Raw genomic sequence first — 18,572 nt, 5'->3', positions numbered from 1 at the left:
TTCTTCTCCTGCATGTAACAGCAAGACAATGGAAACAAGGTGCTCTTTTCCTGCTTTTGGGTGGTAATTACAGGAAATGCCTTGATAATTATGATACGACAAGGAAAAACGTTCTGCAAGTTTGAGAGATCTGCTGAGGGCAAAATATTTATGCCATAAATATGATTCATTGTGTTCAACTCACAAATCAAAATAAAAAATATGTATACAGGTGATTGTTTGGCACACAGTAAAGCAGTGGCGGCTGGTAGTCTTTCAAACAGGGGAGGCTGGTCGGTTACGATATTTCCAGATTTTAAAAGAAAAAAGAAAAAACACATCAATTTTGCCCATACTCTTGCCTCTGATCTGGCTGATTGTTGGCAGGGTCACAAACTGTGAAATAACAGGTTCTTTTGGCCCATTAGCCTACTGTCCAATATACATGATGGTGGTGTTGGGGGGGTATATTTTAACATTTTATATTTTAAAATTGTGGCATGTTGTTTAAAAATTGATCATTATTGAAAGCAGCTCTTTGTCAGGAACCTCAGCAGTAACAGCAGAGTGTTCTGGAATAGGCACAAGCACTGACCTTGGGGAGCCAAACATAGAGCTGGGTGCCACACATTTCATTCAATGACACTTTCCCTATATTTTACTTATTTTGACTGAGAAATGTTTTATTGACAATTTTGATGACCCTTCACTTTTAATCCAGGTCTGTAGTGTGAAATGTTCTCGGCTGTGTTTTTGTTTAAAAATGTTTTCCAAATTGTAGCTGTGTTTAATTCATATCCAGAAAAATATATATTCCAATATAATATACTCAGCATAAACATTTTAAATAGATTCTATATTTTTGGTCCATCCATGACATATTAATAAAGTAGCCTATTTACTGTTGTTGATGTGGGTCACTTGCTGTTAGCCAATTCACTTTCTCGTACCAGGAGAGCTGAAAGGAACGAGTATTATTCCCTACCTTTTTCACCAAGTCAGTGTGAGGTGTTGGTCTACCCTGCTCTTTAATTTTAATTTTTTCCTCGAAAGGAAGACTGGCAAATGGCTTCGCCAAAATTAAATCAGCAATGCTTGGCATCCGTGCGCAGCTTTCTTGCTAGCTGACTAGCCCCCTCAAGTTCAAGTTCAGTCACTCAAATAAACGAAATTTCTGGAACTAAGATAGCAAACTTGACAACACTATATTTACACTTTATTTACAGTGAAAATATATACAAACTAAAAAAGCTGGTAGAAACCGTATGTAATGAATGAAATCGAAATGTAAGCTGATCTCTTACAATACACCACAGCACTTGCGAATCCGCATGGGACTGAACTGAAATTCACCGCTGCCTGTCTATATTTGAAACGAGCTGTCAATCAAAGAAAATATCCGGCCGCTTTCACCAATCACCAGTCTCCTCGCGGAAACTGCCATGTCCCTCCCACTGTGAGGCTGGGAGTCTGGTGGGCGGGCGTTTTCGCAGTATTTGTCCAATAATCGTCTTGCATTTTGATATTGAAAGCGCATAGCTCCCAATGCCATTGAAGTCCACTAAGGCTGGGAGTCCGTGGGACTCCGTGGGCAGGCGTTTTCACAGTATTTGTCCAATAATCGTCTTGCATTTAGATATTGAAAGCGCATAGCTCCCAAATGCCATTGAAGTCCACTGAGGCTGGGCTGCATCGCGCTGTCACGAGGGGGAAAAACTCACGCACACATTAGGTGAATTGGGGAAAGTTATAACGGAATGATTTCGCACTGTAGTTGGGTTGAGCACATATATTTCTATGATTCTGGATCTGAAATAGCAATGTTATAAGGTCGGCTATAACATAAGCCTAGCGCAATTCATCCTACACGATGTTCGTCATTTTTAGAGGAGGCTGAGCCTCCCTCGTTGTCTTAGAGCAATCGCCCGTGCAGTAAAGTGAACATACTCACACTATAGTTTTTTAAAATCTTTTTTTTTATTATTAGATGTCAGGTTTAGCCAATCAGAATAATTTCTATTCCCCAGGCTAGCCCTGATAGGCTGGCTCTAGTAGGCTTGCCTGATTGGTTGGTATGGACTGGTTGGCCTTGACTGGATGGCTCCATTTGGTGTGCTCTGATTGGCTGATATGGACTGGTTGGCCCTGATTGGATGACTCCATTTGGCATGCTCTGATTGGCTGGCCCAGATCGGCTTGGTCTGATTGGTTGCTTGAACCACATGCTTTCTGTCTGTTTGCACTCAAAAGTTAAACTGCAATGCATTCTTGATAAAATTTTAAACGTCTACGCAATGGCTGAAATTATCGCACCATTTTTACATCCCGCTCTATTATTATAGATTTATAGATTATGAGCGTGTTTAAATCGTGCAATCTCTCAGTACAACAAAGTCGTGGTGAATTCAACAGGCTCGCCCATAAATTCTCACCCACAAAAGCTAATGCTGATGCAAAGCTTGCATTAATCACAATCCATCAACATTAGCTTATTGCAGACACTAACTGTGATAAGAAGCAATATGTGATTAATTATGCACCACCACATCTCCCTTAATGCAAACCTGACCACTCGGCAAGACGGGAAACGAAAGAAAAAAAAACATCTCCGTTTCTGCTCTGATAGACAGACATGCTTTCCAGACAGGCGAAAAGATTCGACCGCAGATTGACTGTTTATTATGACGCCCATTCAATCCACAGCCAATATGATGGAAGAGAGGGTGCTTTAAAGATATCATCACAGCAAATAATATACCAAACGCAATGTGATTTTATCGCTGCCGAGACGCAATTGGGTTGTTTCAAACCAGACGACGACAGAATACATCTAGAATGAGGTCCGAGCGCTCTCAAGGCCGTGTGAACATCTGATTGTGAGCAGTGGTGCTGTATTACACCATGTATAGGGACATAATCTCAATAAATAACAGTAAAACAAAACAGGGCCCGGTCTCTAAAGGGTGACCTTTGACTCCCTGGACTGAGAGTACAATGAATGTGAGGACGTTTCTATTTCTCTGTTGGGTACTTGAAGTGTACTTCACATTTTGTCGAACCTAGAGGTGGGAAGTAACAAAGTGCAATTACAGGAAAAATCCACTCTGAACAACGTGCATATTAATATTTATAATTTTCAATGGCATTCAAATTTGAAAATAAAATTAAAACTACCTGATAATAGTGGTGCTAACTGGGTTTAGCAAGGAGCCCTTGTACCTAAAGAGAACAATGCAGCGGCACTTTAGTCCTTTACTTTGTCCAGCTCTCTCACCTAATACTGCCATCAATGCCATTGAACTCATCTTGTATATCGCTAACTAGCTGAGCACTGTATCATACTTGCCAACGCTACCGATTCACACGGTAGTCTACCGATTTTGACAGGTGAATACCGCCTACCGATTTTAGTGCGAAAAAAATACCGCATTCCAAAATAATCAGTGAACACTCATGGATTCACTCTTCTGATCTCGCTTCATCAAATTTTCGGCAGGGGGGATACAGCGTCAAATCATCATATTAAAGGAGAACTAAAGGCAAATTTTTATGATGAAAATTCTATTTATCTCATTTTATTACGGTAAATCTTCGGAATGCATTTCTGATAGCTATTTTGTCGCTGCTATAGCAAGTTATAAGTGTTTGAAATACGCTCTGTAATATATCAGTCCATATGTCAAAGCGATGGCCGTAAACGAGATTCGTTGAGACCTGTGCGAGACATCGTAGGACGGAAGTAAAGCGTACAGCGGAAGTCAAAGTGACCAGCCCTGTGTTTGAAATCGCTCACTCGTTCACTACTCCCTACTCCTTATACCATATAGGGAATTACTATATAGAGGACTATATAATGAGCTCATTGGTAAAATAAAAAAACGCTTTCGGACACTTGTCCGTCGCGCTGGTATTTACGTCATTACTGTCGCACAATTAAAATGTGCCAGATGAGGCAGCTGGTAGGTTTTCAAAATAATAAACACATGCATGTATTTTTGTGATAAATACATATTGTACTGAGCGCATTTCACACATTAATCAATACAAAGTACCTGCATGTTTCAGTTCTTTATAAATCAAGGCTGAATACTTTCTTCTTTACCGCTGCCTTAAATTTGAGACTTTTAATTTGATTTCTTTCAGCAGGACCACAATGCATGATGGGATATATTGCTTTGGTTAGTGACCATCGTTGTAAACTACTTTTCGTGATGCATTGTGGGATACTTTGAGTGCACTATATAGGGTGTAAATAATCCTCACTAAGGTTTCGGACAGGACTACAAAATGGCGTCCGCACTATATAGTGCCCTGTATAGTGAGTAGGGAGCCGGAATCAAGCCAGAAGTTTTGTTTGTTTTGATAGCGATCAGGAAAGTTTGAAAAAAGTAGGCAATAATTGTCATTTAAACTCGTTTTTGTGCAATATTTTGTTTGGAAAACAGTTTTCAAAATGGCGGCACTGACACCTGGCTGACACTTCACGTTTCAAAGTCTCGCACAAGTCTCGTGAAGATCGCGCGGATAAGTGGCGCCTACCGTGGATCAAACGAACTAAATTCAACACGGCTAAAAACCGAACAGGCCGATAAGTATAATATTTAATTGCAATTAGTTCCCAATACAAGTCATGACATAAGGTTACTAAAACCGAAAACGTACTTGAATAACACGTTAATTAAGAATTAAAGCAAGTTTAAAAATGACTTCAGTTCCCCTTTAAGTGAAGCCAAGAACCAATGGAACGGCACGATAATGATGTTGGATCTAAATTGTATCATTCTATCGTACCATTCCACTGGTTCTCGTTATAGTTCTAGCCAATCGGCAATGAGGTTTCATATTACAACAAATCGTGCCAGTATTTGGAAAAACGAAACACGCTCTGGTGATCACAAACAATGAAATCTCCCAAGGAAAAAAAGATTCGCTATGACAAGGTCATCAGATCATCCAGCATCAGCATCAAAGCATTGAGGCAAGGTGAGAAGCAGCATTTTATGAAGTATGTCAGTCCAATTTCTTGATCAATTTTCTTCGAACATGGCACTCGGAGGGCGGCACAGTGGTGTAGTGGTTAGCGCTGTCGCCTCACAGCAAGAAGGTCCGGGTTCGAGCCCCGTGGCCGGCGAGGGCCTTTCTTTGTGGAGTTTGCATTTTCTCCCCGTGTCCACATGGGTTTCCTCTGGGTGCTCCGGTTTCCCCCACAGTCCAAAGACATGCAGGTTAGGTTAACTGGTGACTCTAAATTGACCGTAGGTGTGAATGTGAGTGTGAATGGTTGTCTGTGTCTATGTGTCAGCCCTGTGATGACCTGGCGACTTGTCCAGGGTGTACCCCGCCTTTCGCCCGTAGTCAGCTGGGATAGGCTCCAGCTTGCCTGCGACCCTGTAGAACAGGATAAAGTGGCTAGAGATAATGAGATGAGATGAAATGAGATGGCACTCGGAATGCAGAGTAATGGTGAGTGCAGAAGAGAAGTGAAGCAGAGAGTGCAAGCAGGTTGGATTGGAACGAGGAGAATGTCAGGGGTGATTTGTGACAGAAACTTGCCAGCAAGAGTGAAAGGGAAAGTGTACAAGACCAGCAATGTTGTATGGTTTGGAGACAGTGGCATTGACAAAAAGACAGGAAGCTGAACTGAACTGGAGGTGGCAGAGTTGAAGATGTTGAGATTCTCATTAGGAGCGACAAAGTTGGACAGGATTAGAAATGAGTAGGTATTTTAGAGAGACAGGACATGTAGGACGGCTTGGAGACAAAGTAAGGGAGCCAAGATTGAGACGGTTTGAACACATACAGAGGAGAGATCCAGGGTATATTGGGCAAAGAATGATGGAGATGGAATTGCCAGGTAGAAGGAAAAGAGGAAGACCAAAGATGACATGTATGGATGTGGTGAAGGAGGACATGAGGACAGTTCGTGCTACAGAAAAAGATACAGAGGACAGGATGAGATGGAGGGACATTATCCGCTGTGGTGACCCCTAATGGGAACAGATGAAAGAAGGAAAAAAAGATAGCACTCAGAATGCATGAGAATGCACCATTTTTCCCCCTAAATTTTCCAGGGGACCATGCCCCCGGACCCCCCTCGAAGGACGTGATTGCGTCACGCAATCTGATCTACCGCTTTTCATTCTTAAGGGGTTGCCAAGTATGCTGTATACTTGCACTACATTGCATTCTGGCTTTGGGTGAACGTTTGTTGTCTCCCATACTTCTACGCTGGATTTTTCATTAATATGTCTTTGGAAACATCGTGTGGAGTTTGCATGTTCTCCCCGTGTCCGCATGGGTTTCCTCCGGGTGCTCCGGTTTCCCCCACAGTCCAAAGACATGCAGGTTAGGTTAACTGGTGACTCTAAATTGACCGTAGGTGTGAATGTGAGTGTGAATGGTTGTCTGTGTCTATGGCAAAGTTTACATTAGACCGTATCTGTCTCGTTTTCTTCGCGGATGCACTGTCCGTTTACATTAAAACGCCTGGAAACGCCGGGAAACGGGAATTCGCCAGGGTCCACGTATTCAATCCAGATCGTGTCTGGTCCGGTGCTGTGTAAACATTGAGGATACGCGGATACGCTGTGCTGAGCTCTAGCTGGCGTCGTCATTGGACAACGTCACTGTGACATCCACCTTCCTGATTCGCTGGCGTTGGTCATGTGACACAACTGCTGAAAAACAGCGCGGACTTCCGCCTTGTATCACCTTTCATTAAAGAGTATAAAAGTATGAAAATACTGCAAATACTGATGCAAATACTGCCCATTGTGTAGTTATGATTGTCTTTAGGCTTGCCATCCTTCCACTTGCAAGTGCAAAACAATCAGCCTATCAGCTGGGATAGGCTCCAGCTTGCCCGCGACCCTGTAGGACAGGACAAAGCGGCTACAGATAATGGATGGATGGAATCACTCTAAATTTCTCACAAAACTTTTACTTAGAATGAGACCATCACTGTAATCTATCTGCTGCTGTGTACACAGTGTTCATCAACAACTAGCTATTAGCATTCAGCTAGTTTGTATTGTATTAGCATGCTAGCTAATATCTAAGAGCTTAGGGATTAGCCTGCTAGTTAGCCTTGGTGAAAGAGGCACTAATTTACCATCAGTGTGTGATTTGAAACCGAGGCAGACGTGTTTATACGTTCCTGCTTCGACCTCAGTGAAAAATTTGAAGCTGTAGTACAACATTTACCACGGAATTCATTTCGATGAGTAATTTTACTTTGAATTAAGGAAAGAATTTGGCCGGGCTGACTTCTCTAAACGGCTTTTCTAATGATCTCTCCTGCGTGCCACAGTGAATTTATCAGATTTAATGTCCTGTCAAGAGTTTTTTGTTTTGCACAGTTGACCTAATATAGGGTACATTCAAGCAGGAAGTTCTGAGTAATGTTTCGTTTTCATAAACACACTCGTTTCTCGCGTGCATCAGAGGTTATCGTATTATACACAGCCTCGATCTTTCATTACAGTGACAAAATCCCCCAGTGAGTCCTGTCTCTTTTTCCTCTCCTACGAACCTCCCCCCTCTCCTCTTTCAGCTCGTTGACATGCCTGAATGCCAATAGTTTGAGACGGCAGAGAGGGGGGAAAAAGCTGCAGTGTGCAACTTGTGTGCGGTATTTTCATAAACTCGGTAGTGACCATATTATTCCTTAAACATCCCCAGCTGTTCCCTGTTCACAGATATGGTGACTCATAAAGGTGGTCTTTTATTATTGCTCCCGGTATGTATGCATGTATGCATGTATGTATGTGTGTGCGTGTGCATCTTGGAATGAAGCATGAATGCTATTCTGCGGGTTGCAGTATATCCCGTTGCAGGGGGAACACATGTGCAGCGGTATAATAGGATTAAATGCAATTCGACCCTGGTAAAGCTTCGTTGGCACATTCTCGCTCGCTCGCTCTGCCTCGACTGACTTTCACTCACACGCTGCACCTGTGGTTGCACTCGCGCACACACTGATTTTTACGAGGATCAGTTTCCGAAAAAACCTGTAACGCTCTCATTAAGTGCTTCTGTACGGTGGTGACTTGAAGTTCAACTCATCCATCTGATCAATCAGCAGAACTGCAGGACGTTCCAATCTGAACCACTAACACATGCGCGCACACATTTCTTGCGTCTTACCTTTTTAAGATGTCCCGTACGCGTCCCCACGAACACCACCGTATGATCTCCGTAGGTGTACGCAGCCACTGAGGCCATGCCGTCCGTCCGCTCGTCGTACAGAGGCAACCCCTCAATGACCCGCAGCCCTCCGAGAGGCTGGTTCAGGACCAGGCCACAAAAATCATCACCGATCTGCTTCGGCTGGAGAGGAGAAATAAGAGCAGTCAGAGTTACAGTCGGTAAAACAGGACATAAGCGTGTTGTTATTTAACAAAGAAAGACAAATCATTGTTCAAGGTGAAGGTTTATTTAAGAAGACATTTATTTCACATTTATGGAAGGAGTCTCCACTGTCAGGATTTTGTAACTTTGCACCCTTTCATTTTATTACCTTCAAAGGAAGCCAGACAGAAACCTAGAAGATAACTAACTTGCTCCATTGTTCACACCTTCTTGTGTGTAAACGATAAATAAAAACAGAATGTGATGATTTGCAAATCATGGAAACCTTATACTTCATTGAAAAAAAGTACAAAGACAACATATCAAATGTTGAAACTGAGCAATTTTTATTGTTTGTTGAAAAACATATGCTCATTTTGAATTTGATGCCAGCAACACGTTTCAAAAAAGTTGGGACAGGGGCATGTTTACCACTGTGTTGCATCATGTCTTCTTTTAACTCCACTCTGTAAACATTTGGGAACTGAGGAAACCAATTACTGTAGTTTTGAAAGTGAAATACTGTCCCATTCTCGCCTGATATACAATTTCAGGTGCTCGACAGTTAAGGGCCTGCTTTGTCATATTTCATAATGCACCAAATGTTTTCAATGGTTGACAGGTCTGGACTGCAGGCAGGTCAGTTTAGCACCTGGACTCTAACAGTTGATATGTTGTCTTTGTACTATTTTCAATTAAATTTAAGGTTTCCATGATTTGCAAATCACCACAAAGTGTTTTTATTTACAGTTCATGCAGCATCTCAATGTTTTTTTGAAATGAGGTTGTAAATAAAAAAATTGTAATCATTGAGAGTTTCTGTGGTATGAACAGAGGTGGACAGTAACGAAGTACATTTACTTGAGTACTATACTTAAGTACACTTTTTGAGTATCTGTACTTTACCTAAGTATTATTTTTTTTGGAAACTTATGACTTCAACTTCACTACATTTGAAAGACAAATATCGTACTTTTCACTCCACTACATTTCTATCAATGTACTCGTTACTACGAAACAGCTTAGAAAGTGGATGTTTTTTCTTTTCTTTTCTAAAACGTGATTGGTTTTTTCGCAGGTGACACTGAAACAGCCTATCAGTAATCACTAGGGTCACATCACATCCACAGACTGTACAAAATCAAGTTCAATTATTTCTCAGCAGCGTTATTTAAACATGATCAGTTGATGGCAGAATGGAAAGAGGCGGTTCTTCTGGGGACCACACGCACACCCATGGCTATAGCTAGAACCCATGTTTCAGTTTTCTGTTTGGATTAAAGATTTGTTTCGTTTTAAATGTTTGCTTTGTTTGCCGAAAACGAACCACATCACGGCCTACAGAAACTCGCCATCTGACCTGCGGAAGCATATTGAGGTATATAAACATTTTATTCCAAGAGAAAGCTTGTACTGAAGTTGCCTGTGCTTTTAGAGCTAACGATAATGTTGCAATAGCTATGCAGTCTGATTAGTCAAATAACTTTCTGTCGGTTTTCCCGCCAAGTTGCCGTAGCCTTGTCCACGGCTAACGTTAACACGTAGCTAGTTAACTTGGACACTGTTAGTTAGCATGTAAAAACGGAGTTACGCTAACATGAATAACGTTAACTTACCTGAAGTCCTTTCAGAAATATGTTTCAGCATAATCTTGCCAAATAAACAAAATGTAGAAATCTTTCTCTTCTACTAACGTTAGCTACCAAATATGATTTCAAGTTTGAAAAGAGTTTGCTAGCATGTCAGGTGGAGTTTCACTGACTAGCTAGCTTAACGTTAAACCACCATGATGGCACAGCACGCGTTCATTTTGTAAATCCAGTCAATTGCTTCAGAGGCATTCGGTACTGTAAGAGTTGTGGCAATAATACAACGATGCGTTGACAGAAAATGTACTTTTAATACTTAAGTATTTTTAAAAGCAAATACTTCAGTACTTTAACTTAAGTAAAAATTTGACTGGACAATTTTCACTTGTATCGGAGTAACATTTGACCAGCGGGATCTGTACTTTGACTTAAGTAACGAAGTTGGGTACTCTGTCCACCTCTGCGTATGAAAGGAGAAAAACTTCAGGATGGTAATGTTGATTATTTTCCTACAGCAGCACCTCCTATGATGGTTTATTATCTCCGCCAACTTTGTTGGAGGAGGTTATGTTTTCGCCTCCATTTGTTTGTTTGTTTCCCCAACGCAACTCAAAAAGTAGTGAATGGATTTTGATGAAATTTGGTATACAGCTTTAGTATTATCCGAGGTTCAAGTGATTTGATTTTGATGTTGATAGTATGTAGCTTGGCAGAGGTGCGTACTCTACTGACTGCCCTTCTAGTTCCTTTCTTCACTACACTATACTCAGCTTGGTGTGTTTCCTTTTTTATGTAAATGGCATGTATATACAATTGAGCTTTTAACTGTAATTCGTCTGAGCAAAAGTAATTATTACAATTACAAGATTAAGCAAATTACAAGCAACCCGGGTAGAAAATAATAATTAATTAATCTGACCTCGGGTTGTTATCGTGGCCTGAGCTGCCAAATTGAACCCTTACGGTATGTTCTATTAAGAAAGGATTAGGCATTAATAAGTTTCACTAAAAGGGAAGAAATACTAAAAATACTTTTTTTTTAAAATCCATTTTCCCATGTGGACATTTATGTGCTTGGCACAAATTCATTAATTACAGCTAAGAATGAAAAAAAAAATCACGTTTATATTACTGAGATATGAGTTCAGGTAATTGTGTTCTGAGAGTGACAAGGTGATTTTACTTTCTGTCACCTCTCCTCATGTCTTATTTAGATTACACACACACACACACACACACACACACACACACACACACACACACACACACACACACTCCAACCAACCATCAAAATGAGCAACAAGCATAGCAAGGTCGCCGTTTTTTCACAAATATTGTTTATGGAACCAATAACAGAGATGAAACCATGATATACTGAGCAAAATAAAATAAAGTGAAAAGGGCGAGTCGTGGTCAGTAGGACTTTCTTCACTAAGTAGTGAGCAGAACCATAGATGTAACTCGCAAAGATGACACAGAGGTCTTGATTTTATAACTTTTAGAAGGTTTTGATTTTTTTTTTCCATCTGTGGATGTCAAATTCAAGATAGAAATTGTATTGTGGTGACAGGAAGTAGCTTACTATGTATATAACGATTCAGCCAATTCATGATTCAATTTGGTTCACGATTCAATTTCCCCATGATATTCTTGAAAAAAAATAAATGAAAAAAAAAATTAATAACAAAAAAGCAACATTTAGTTTCATATTCTTTATCAACTTAAATATTATTTTGTTTAATAATATTTTTTTTTAAATGTGTTTCATTTCCTTAATAACCAACAATAACGATTTACCCACATTTGTAAAGGTTGGAGTAAAATATAATAGCCTATGAACTAAAATCTTCCTTTTATTAAAAATAAAAAAAGTTAATAACAAGCCTTTTCTTAATAGCATCTTTGAACATTCGTACTTCCTCCATTTGCTTCGCTTTTCTTTATCTTTTAGCAGACTGTAAAAAAAGGGAGCTCTGATTTCTTGTTAAATCTATTTGTACAGTCAATCACACAACTCTTTCACATTTTATATTTGTTTTTTGAATGTTTTTGTGGCATTAGACCTGTGCTACTTCTGCCTTTGGTGAAGTCACATGCATTCAGGCCATTTAAATAGCTATCCATTCAGCTAGCCTGATAGTGAATGAGTTGAAGATGAGTTCAATATCATGCTAGCTGAATGGAATATATCTGATAGACCACAAAAAAAGCCAGCCAAAATTATTATTATTATTATTATTATTATTATACATACACATTCCATTCAGGTGTTTCAACGCGTCTTTCTCTTTCAAAATTCTCTCAAAATCTTCCGTATTTAATGAAGCAAACCTGGCAGCCATGCTTGTTTCCAAATTGCCACAGTTGCTCGCTAGCGCGGAAGTTTTACGTCTCCGACGTGTGACGTCATGTTGTCTTGACAACCATGCAATATTGTAAGCCATATTCCATGCTCATTCTCCATTGGGTAGAGTGACGTAATACACATAGGATAAGCGATATGCGAACAATATTGCATGCTATCAAACCAAATGAATGAAACCCGCTAGAAGGGAATAGAACACATTTTTATTCCATCGAAAAAGTGTCCGGTATGTATAATAATGTACATAATTGCACTCTGTGCTGTCTAAAAACACTTGGAAAACAAAGAGCCTGATAATAATCACGATTCATTTTTTATTTCATCGATTCAAATTGTCATAAATTTGTATCACAATTTATCGGCACATGATATATATCGTTACATGCCTAGTTGAGGAGGTGTGCCCATTATGTTTAGCTCTCATGAGATGCTACTCTTCTTGTTGAGAGGTAAACAATGCCTAAATGTAATGTCTAAGTTTATGCAAAAATGCGATATAAATGTATTTGTCACCAAGTGTCAGTTTGTAAAATGTAAACCTCTCATCACGTTGCTAGCCAGCTCGCTAGTTGCAGAGATGAGAAGTTAGCTATTAGTACAGTTCACAGTCAGCATTGTGGGATATTAACTATGTAGTGAGTCATAATTCTGCAGTCTGGACCTCACTAATGGCTCAACAGTTAAAGCTTGAGGTTACAGATCAGAAGTTCAGGGATTCAAGCCCCAGCACTGCCAAGCTGCTATTGTTGGGCCCTTGAGCAAGGCCCTTAACCCTCTCTGCTCCAGAGGAACTGTATCATAGCTGACCCTGCACTCTGACCCCAGCTTCCTAACAAGCTGAGATATGCAAAGAAAAGGAATTTCACTGTGCTGTAATGTATATGTGACAAATAAAGGTTTCTTCTTCTTAATATTTTGATCCTGGTTGAGGCCCAGAACAGTACATGAGGGTTAACCAACAGATACGGAAATGGGAGCGAGAGGAGAGAAGCCCCATCAGTATGAAGCACAGAAGCGATCGCTTTGGGATTACAGACTTTGCTGACACACACACCCAACAGACATGACATCATCCAGTGCTGTACCTCACTCTGCGTGAGGACTTCATCACTCTGGATGTGGTCTTTCTGGTTCAAAAAAAAACAAAAAACCTTTGATTCTTCTAAAAACGGTGTCTGTAATGGGCTCCGGCTGCAACGCAGAGAAACGACACAAGGAGTTTGGAAAGACTTATTTGAAAATCAATTGTGTTAGTGAACATCTGCAGGATGGGCTAATGATGATGTCATCGAGAGCTGACCCACACCCGAGCTGCTCTGGTGAACTATCGACTCCCTGTGTACGTTTAAGCCTTCCTCGGCCCTCTCAATCTCTTTCTGTCCTGTCCGCCAAGGTCTCATATCTCACATGCATGCACGTCCGCACGTCTTACTATCCTTAGGAGGACCTTCCGCTGAGATAATTAATAATGCAGCTCCGCATTTAATACTATACCTATGACTAAATCTAACCCTAACCTTAACCAAAATTAAAGCTTTTGATCAAACCTTTTTAGGTTTGTAAGTAAAAGCTACAGTTTTCTTGAAAGCAGTTTTCCTCGTGGGGACCAGCCAAATGTCCCCATAAGGTCAAAACCGTCAGATATTCCTATCCTTGTGGAGAAAGTTGGCTGGTCCCAATAAGGAGAATTTTTTTAAAATACAAAATCGGCAGCTTGTGTGTGTGTGTTTTTTGTGGGGACCGATGAGACAAATGTCCCCACAATGTCAAAACAGTCAGCTATTCCTATCTTTCTGGGGACATTTGTCTCATTGGTCCCCACAAAAAAAAAAAAAAAAACACACACACACACAAGTTGCAGATTTTGTATTTAACAAACATTTCTCATTGGAACCAGCCAACTTTCTCCACAAGGATAGGAATATCTGATGGTTTTGTCCCAACAATGTCAAAACAGTCAGCTATTCCTATGTTTCTGGGAACACTTGGCTAGTCCCCACAAGGAAAACTGCTTCTTCACAGAAATTGGAGCTTTTTTTTAAGAAACAAACAAACAAAAAAGCCAGATGATTTGCATGTTTAGGCATGCTTTTATATTTTAATGGGGTCCAACAAGACACCACAAGGTCAAAAATGTCAGATGTTCCTCACCTTTGTAGGGACAATTGGCTGGTCCCTACAAGGAAAACTACTGAAAAAACTGGCTTTATTTATTTTTTAAAACCCTAAAACAGCCAAAAGGGTTCTGGGTGTGTGTTTATATCTATCTTAGTGAGGACCAACAAGAGAAAAGTCCACACAAAGTCAAAAACCTTTACATATTCATATCCTTGTGAGGACCAGCCTTTTTTGTTGTTGTTAACAAATCTGCAGCTTTTATTTAAAAACCCAGAAGAGCCAGAGGGTTTCTTTGTGTGTATGTATTGGCATGTTTTTATGTCTTAGTGGGGACCATTGTGACAAATGTCCCCAGTAGATTTAAACTGGCAGACAGACCCATCCTTCTGGGAACAATTGACTGGTCCCCATGAGGAAATCTGTGTATGTGTGTGGTCCCCACTAAGATAGAGAAATACACACACACACACACACACACACACACACACACACACACACACACACACACAGCTAAGCACTGAGGTCAACCTGCCCTCCTGATGACATCACCTCCTCTAATACACTAATAACCTGCCAGCATTTTATCCCTAGGTGTTTTATTTAAAGCCTCACTCCCTCGAATCAGTTCGATAATTCACATGCTACGATTTCGATTATCTATTACACTCGGCCTTGAAGGTGACACGGCACTTTTTTCTACAGTAGCATCTCATTTCTTTTGCTTGCTCTTCCTCTAAAATGAAGGTTTGTGGTCAGGACTGATGTAGCTGGACCTGATCCTAGATCAGTAGAAATGGAAACAAGCTCTGGCCTCTGTTGCTGCCTTCATTCTTTGTTCTAGTGGCCATCTTGGGGACCATAGGGTGTGTCAGAGGGCTGAGTGTGTGTGAGTGTGTTTTGCAGGGAGGGGCATGCTTACAGGAGTGCCTTGTTTTTTTCTGAATGCTTATGAAGAATAAATGCAGTAAACGAGGCGAGGCCAGGCGGCTGGCACGTACAGCCTCGTTATGAGGTACAGGGTCGCTGCCGCGCATCCGAACAGCCTAATAATACCCTAATAATATGTGCATCAGTCATGGGGAACCCTGGAGCTACCTCATAAAAACAAGCACAGCCACTCCTCCATAGAGGAAGCAGGTCATCGTGCTCACTCTCTCACTCGCTCGTTCGTCCATCTGTTCGGCTCGGCCTTGGAGGTGTTGTGCCATTGTTCTCCGCACAGCATACAGAACTACACAAATCATTGTCTCCATCACAATAACGAGTTCTCTGCAGAAAATTTCCCATGACCCGGTTCCAGATTTTGGCTCCGAATGAGTGTAATATGATGCTGAAGGCAAGGAGAAACGCTCGGGGTGGGAGATGTGACAAAACTATCACGACAGCACGTCTGCAGATATAATTGTGTCCAATTTTATACTTTTTAAGACTTACAATGCTACTTCCAGTGTAACGGAAGTCTATTTTGAAGCAAAACTATAATTAACACCTATTACAGGATATGCACAATAATTAATGTATTATAGCAAAAAAATATATAATAATAATAACCCTCTGCTAATGAATAATACACTACGGTAAAATCAGGCAAAATCCTCATCATCTACAGCAAATGTATGAAATATTAATATGTTCTATTACAAATTATTACAAATAATTTATAGTTCAAAGCCTTTGACTGGGAAAACTGAGGCGCAGTGATTTATTATATACTCACTTACTTATATAGATTGTACATCATGGTTCATAAGCAAAAGGGGCTTAAAAAAAAAAAAAACAACGAGATATAAAGCGCTTCAAACCAAACAGTTCTAAGGACTCATTTGGCCCTTTTCCACTACCCTTTTTCAGCTCACTTCAGCTCGCTTCAGCTCACTTCAGCCCGACACGGCTCGCGTTTCGACTACCAAAGAACAGCACGACTCAGCTCGCTTCAGCCCTGCTTAGCCCCTAAAACTCGCACGGTTTTGGAGTAGGTCTGAAGCGAGCCAAAACGAGCTGAGTGAGGCTGGGGGCGTGAGCAGACACTCCCCTGTGCACTGATTGGTGAGGAGGAGTGTCCTCACATGCCCACACACGCCCCGCGAGCACGCTGGGATCTGTAAACACCGTAAACCCGGAAGAAGAAGAATTACGAATTACGAGAATTTCTGAAGCCTTATGCGCCTCGCCTCATCTATACGCTCTTGCCAGTATCTGTTGGCGTTGTCGGTGACAACAAGCCACAGCACCAAGACCAGCAACACTAACGACTCTATGTCCTCCATGTTTATTGTTTACTATTCGGGTCATGAGACTACCGCTTAAAAGGTCACTGATGTCACTGTTTGCGCTGCCTAACGACATCACGTGACGTCCACCCACTTTCGCTAACTCCACCCAATGTGTCCACCCACTTCCAGCCAGCACGGTTCAGCGCGGTTGTAGTCGAAATGCAACTCCAACAGCCCCACTCAGCTCGACTCAGCCCGACTCAGCACGGCACGGCTCAGCCCAACTCAGCCGCGTTGGTAGTGGAAAAGCGGCAATTGAGAGGAACTCCGCACTTTGACGCTCCCACAAGAACTCCATACCTTCAAGGGCTTTTTTCTGTTTGCATTCGCACCACCATTAGGAACACTGAAGTCACGTAAGCCAGCCAATGGTTGGTACTGACAACTTTCACATTACCCATAATGCTTTGCGTCTTGGAGGGTAACCAAAATATAAACCAGCTAAAACAACATGGCGTCACACACTGACAGTAATCTTTCGAATTTAAATCTCCCTAAACCCTTCGAAGAAATGTCAAAACTAAAGAAATCTGCAAAGCCTTTTCTGTGGACTTCGAGAACTCTATCTGTAAAAAAGTGCTTGTAAATATCGTATCGCACGTTTTGAACATCTCTACTTCGGGTGACAGAGAGTCAGCAGCCTTCTTCGTCTGTCAACATGGGTGTTCCGACAATAACTGACCTGCAGAAGTTAAAAGATCGGCAGAAGAGCTTTGAAAGATCGACACTGATCAGAGAAGAACCCACAGTGAAACGGTTTTCGCTGGGCGCCGGTTACGACGAGCAAGCCGTGAGAAAGTACAAAACGCTTCGTGCATGGGAACACAAGCAAGGAATTCACTCAGTCGAGTAAGTACTGTAAACACAGCAGAACTGTCAAAGTTATTTTTTAAGTTGAAGTTGATTTTGATTTCCTTCACTCTGATTTTCCTCGAGCTCATATGTTACCAGATTACGACAATCTTTGGGCTGTTAGAGGAAGCTGTTAGGACGACAGGGTCAAATACTACATTCGATCTCCCTACATAAACACTAAAAGGTGAAGTACACGTCAGCTTACTTACACCGCATCGTTTGCGCTTTGTTTTGGGAGTTGATCCTTCAATAAAGTCGTCCTTTTCGATTCTTTGACTTGTCCTTGTTCATCGGTTTTCGCACTTTTTATGACTAAACACAAACACAGACGGGTTGTAGGCTTCGTGACTTGGATCATCAGACTTTACTCCACCACTGAAGTGTGCAGAACACAGCCACGTGTTGTCTGTTGGTGTAAAATTTTGACGGCAGATTCTGTCTAGCTACGATTTTCGACGCTTCTTTAGGTATTCTATAAAACTTTAAATCAGGATTCCTTTTATGGTTATTTGAACAAGTTGGTGGACAGCAAAAGTCGTTTTTCCCCATGTGAATTTGAAGAAATGACTGAGGCTATCTGACTTAGTAAACAAATATAGCGCCTGGCTACCCCCCAAGGTGCAAGATATTCATTCATTCATTCCTGTCATCATCATCTCAGAAGGTCAACAATCATGGATCTCCATTCTTGTCTGTCTTGAGCTGTATGGACACATTGGACATAGTGCTCAGCGTAAATAAGTACACCCCCTTTGAAAAGTAACATTTTAAACAATATCTCAATGAACACAAACAATTTCCAAAATGTTGAAAAGACAAACTTTAATATAACATCTGTTTAACTTATAATGTGAAAGTAAGGTTAATAATATAAACTTAGATTACACATTTTTCAGTTTTACTCAAATTAGGGTGGTGCAAAAATGAGTACACCCCACAACAAAAACTACTACATCTAGTACTTTGTATGGCCTCCATGATTTTTAATGACAGCACCAAGTCTTCTAGGCATGGAATGAACAAGTTGGCGACATTTTGCAACAT

The 18,572-nt window shown here is 41.0% G+C and overlaps 1 protein-coding gene across 1 annotated transcript in view; it reads right to left on the bottom strand.

Annotated features, from left to right (window-relative positions):
- The window catches only part of plxna3 (plexin A3), a 451,726-nt gene that overhangs the window by 387,472 nt on the left and 45,682 nt on the right, over positions 1–18,572 (bottom strand). The window contains exon 3 of the mRNA XM_060932405.1: positions 8,125–8,307. Within this exon, the coding sequence (XP_060788388.1) occupies positions 8,125–8,307 (183 nt within the window). The remainder of the gene's footprint in view (positions 1–8,124; positions 8,308–18,572) is intronic.

This window comes from Neoarius graeffei, chromosome 10 (genome assembly GCF_027579695.1).
Source record: "Neoarius graeffei isolate fNeoGra1 chromosome 10, fNeoGra1.pri, whole genome shotgun sequence".
Taxonomy (NCBI): Eukaryota; Metazoa; Chordata; class Actinopteri; order Siluriformes; family Ariidae; genus Neoarius; species Neoarius graeffei.
This window is presented reverse-complemented; position numbering and strand designations above follow the sequence as displayed.